Source organism: Aedes aegypti, unplaced genomic scaffold, assembly GCF_002204515.2.
Source record: "Aedes aegypti strain LVP_AGWG unplaced genomic scaffold, AaegL5.0 Primary Assembly AGWG_AaegL5_hic_scaff_1392_PBJ_arrow, whole genome shotgun sequence".
Lineage (NCBI taxonomy): Eukaryota > Metazoa > Arthropoda > Insecta > Diptera > Culicidae > Aedes > Aedes aegypti.
In genome coordinates this window covers 26378-29698 of record NW_018734825.1, presented here as the reverse complement: position 1 = coordinate 29698, position 3321 = coordinate 26378, and the positions used below count along the sequence as shown (strand labels likewise).

Sequence of the window (3321 nt, the reverse complement as noted above, 5' to 3'; positions counted from 1 at the left end):
AAAAAATCAAGAGAACTTGCGCAAGCAGAGGAGCCTCGGATCCATATTTTGGGGAGCAAAAGTTTTTCTACCAAATTTCTTCTTTCAGTCCCATGACAATTATGTTCTATCACACATGACTATCTAAAGCTACTACATTTCGAATTCAATAAGCAAATCAGTTGGTTTTCATGATTTAATATTTGGAAATTTATGTTTGTTTCACATGACAACCTAATGTTGATACACATGTTATTATACCGTGAAATCAATGATGAAATCCATATGGCTACCACACTCAAATCATGTGGTTTTCCTCATTGCGCAAATCTATAAGTAAAACACACGACCTTGACGTGTAGATTTTTCTCAGTGAATGTTTGAAGTGGTAGGAATTAACATTCCGTTACATGACTTAACATTAGTGTCAATTTATATAAACCCTCGCATCAGCCTCTGTACGTGCCATAAATTCCTTTGTTCTTTTGACTTTTACTGTGCGCCGTGTGTTGGTGCTGTCTCGCTCTCTCTCACGGGCAACTTGAAAACAGGGCGCACAGTAAAAGTCAAACATTTTATGGCATGCAGAGGCTCATTCAGGCAGCGAATTGACTGCTGGATTGAGTACCCTAGAAATCGAAACAGCAAGGTACCGTAAAACGGGGTAACTTTGATAATGCGGGTAACTTTGATAGTGCGTAACCCACCACAAACTAAACGAAATATCATAATTTCTGTTAATCAGTTAAGCAAAACGAATGCAAAACTAAAGAATATTAGTATGGCTTTTCATGAAAGAGCGGTTTTCATTTGAATCAAGAACATATTAGCCTTTTTATGCGAATTTAAAAAAAATACACAATTTTAGCATTTTCGAAACGCTTACAAACAATCTGTTCTACGATCACTATTTGATGTAGTTTTGAATAGTTGGCCACTTATTTTTGACAGCCTAGTTATCATAGAACTTGCAATCGGTCTCAAATCTCTTAGCGAAAAGCATTTTCACAAACTGGGACCATTTTTGTAATCTAAGTCACAAATTTCCATATAACGTTAAACGCCTAGAGGTATGCAATGCCCTACAAATGTTCGTTATCCATTCAATTTTGTTCGAATCTTACTCCATTATCAAAGTTACCCCAAAACAGAAAACCGACTTTCGATTTTATGAAAAATTATATATCCATTCATAATAAATCTTTTGCCAATCTATCGACTGTAATCGATAGCTAGGATGCCAGTACTTGTTTTAAAAATATAAATTGTACATCTTTGAAACAGCATGCATAAATATTCAAGTTTTCTTCGAAAAAACTATCAAAGTTACCCCGTTTTACGGTACACAAAATTACTGATCGGCGGCGATTTCAATTCCCATAACACTGTGTGGGGATGTGATACAACCAATACAAAGGGAAACCTGGTATGGGATTTCATCAGTAGTTCCAACTTGATGCTATTGAACAACGGATCTATGACATTCCGACCGGCAACACTGAGACACAGACCAAGTGCTATTGATCTCACAGTCTGCTCGACAAACATCTTCAACGACACATCATGGATGGTACATGATCACACCTTGGGAGGATCAGGACACCTGGTGATAGAGATGGAGATCCAAAATACCCACCGGAAGAAGGAAAGACCTATACTCAATAGAAAACAGATCAACGAGGACGTCAACCACATCGCTCCGAAGGACTTCGGTTCGATCAAGGAGCTTAGTAACATAATCCAAGCATCGATAAAACGAAACAGCGGTACAACTACACATACGCCGAAATACTATTGGAGTAAGGAATTGACAGACCTGTACAAAGCGAAATCGGAGGCAAGGAAGCAGTTTAACCAGCACTCTAACGAGAACCTTATAGCAATGAACCTAGCAAATGCACGGTTCCTTCGGCAAAAGAAGATTCTGATGAAAGAGAGGCTCAGCGCTATAACCAAGGACATCGACCCGCAAGATACCAAAGCAAACTGGCAATTGGTTCGCAGACAGAAATACGGCAGTCGAAGCGAGTCAAAAAACAACATAATAGCTACCTCAAAAGAAATAGCTCAGGAGTTCCTGAAAGAAAACTTCGGACCACCACAAGTTGGAATGTTGGATCTGATGACGAAACAGAGCGCAACAGAGGAAAGGCAACTACTAACAGTAGAATCATGGAAGGAAATCTTAAGAAAAAAGAAGGCACGTTCGGCTCCGGGTACAGACCGGTTGACGTACGAAGTTCTAAGAAACCTGAGTACCGAGGCACAGAGCAAAATCGTAAAAGAAATCAACGAGTACTTCCTGAATGGATGTCTACCTGATTTCCTGAAAGAGATACGGATCGTACCTATCAAAAAGCCAGGTAGGGACGCTAGAGATGTAACATCAAGTCGACCAATAGCATGTCTACCTACTATTGTCAAGTCGGCAAACTCAGCAGTTCTGCAGGTAATTCAAAAACACATGGAAGAAAATCAGGTGCTGCCAGACTTGTCTTTTGGTTTTCGCTCGGGAAAATCAACGGAGGATTGCCTTGCATACGCCACGAACCACATAATGGAAGGAAGAAGGAAGAACAGGGTTACCATTGGTGTTTTCTTTGATTTCACCAATGCGTTCAACTCAGTCAACGTTGACAAACTCAAGGAAATACTACAAGAAGAAGCATTCCCGGAGGATACTGTGTGGTACTGAATGAACATTGTCATAGATCTTGTCTTCCAACCCTGTTATGATGGTTGACAATCAAAAGCCTGTTGAAAGAACTCCGAGAATGTAACATCGGATCGGACATCAAACGATCTAGTAGGCATGGCACAACTTCGACGCCTCACTCCTATAGTAATGTCAGAATGGAATGCAAGGTTCTTCGTGGTGCTCCCGCTTGCCAACAACGATTCTGAGCTTCACATTTGGCGATCCTGCCAGGAGTTTTAAATAAATTTTCGTTTTTCCTGGAGAGCCTGGATTCGATAGCAAGCGGGAGTGTCCACTAGGAAATGTGTTTGTGTCGAGTGCTTCTTAAACCGCGTGTGAAAATATGTATTCAGAGTGATTGTGGAGTGAAGTTTGAATCTGATAAAAAGGCATCTGTAAGTAAACAGCAATGTGGTATTTTCTATGAATAATAGAAAACTGATTGAAGAGGAAATATGACATTAATATGCATTAGCCGCTTCACTACTCGCTGAAGCAGCAATGTTTCTCTCTGTTCTTGTTGTTGCTCTTATTGAACACCAGCATCACCTCAACTATTTGAGTTGCGCGATGCAGGCTTTGAAGTGAATATTTTGTTTTGCATTTGAATTCAAACAGATTGATTCGATGGAAATATTTGAATG

The 3321-nt window shown here is 39.9% G+C and overlaps 1 protein-coding gene across 1 annotated transcript; it reads left to right on the top strand.

Annotated features, from left to right (window-relative positions):
- Nucleotides 1–1594: 1594 nt before the first annotated feature.
- On the top strand, nucleotides 1595–2674 carry LOC110680440. Its single transcript, XM_021856237.1, has one exon. The coding sequence runs from the start codon at nucleotides 1595–1597 to the stop codon at nucleotides 2672–2674; it is 1080 nt and encodes a 359-aa protein (XP_021711929.1).
- The last annotated feature ends 647 nt before the right edge of the window (nucleotides 2675–3321 follow it).

What these genes read in the sequence shown, in the direction of transcription:
- LOC110680440 (XM_021856237.1), top strand. Translation starts at nt 1,595, where the DNA reads ATGGAGATCCAAAATACCCACCGGAAGAAGGAAAGACCTATACTCAAT.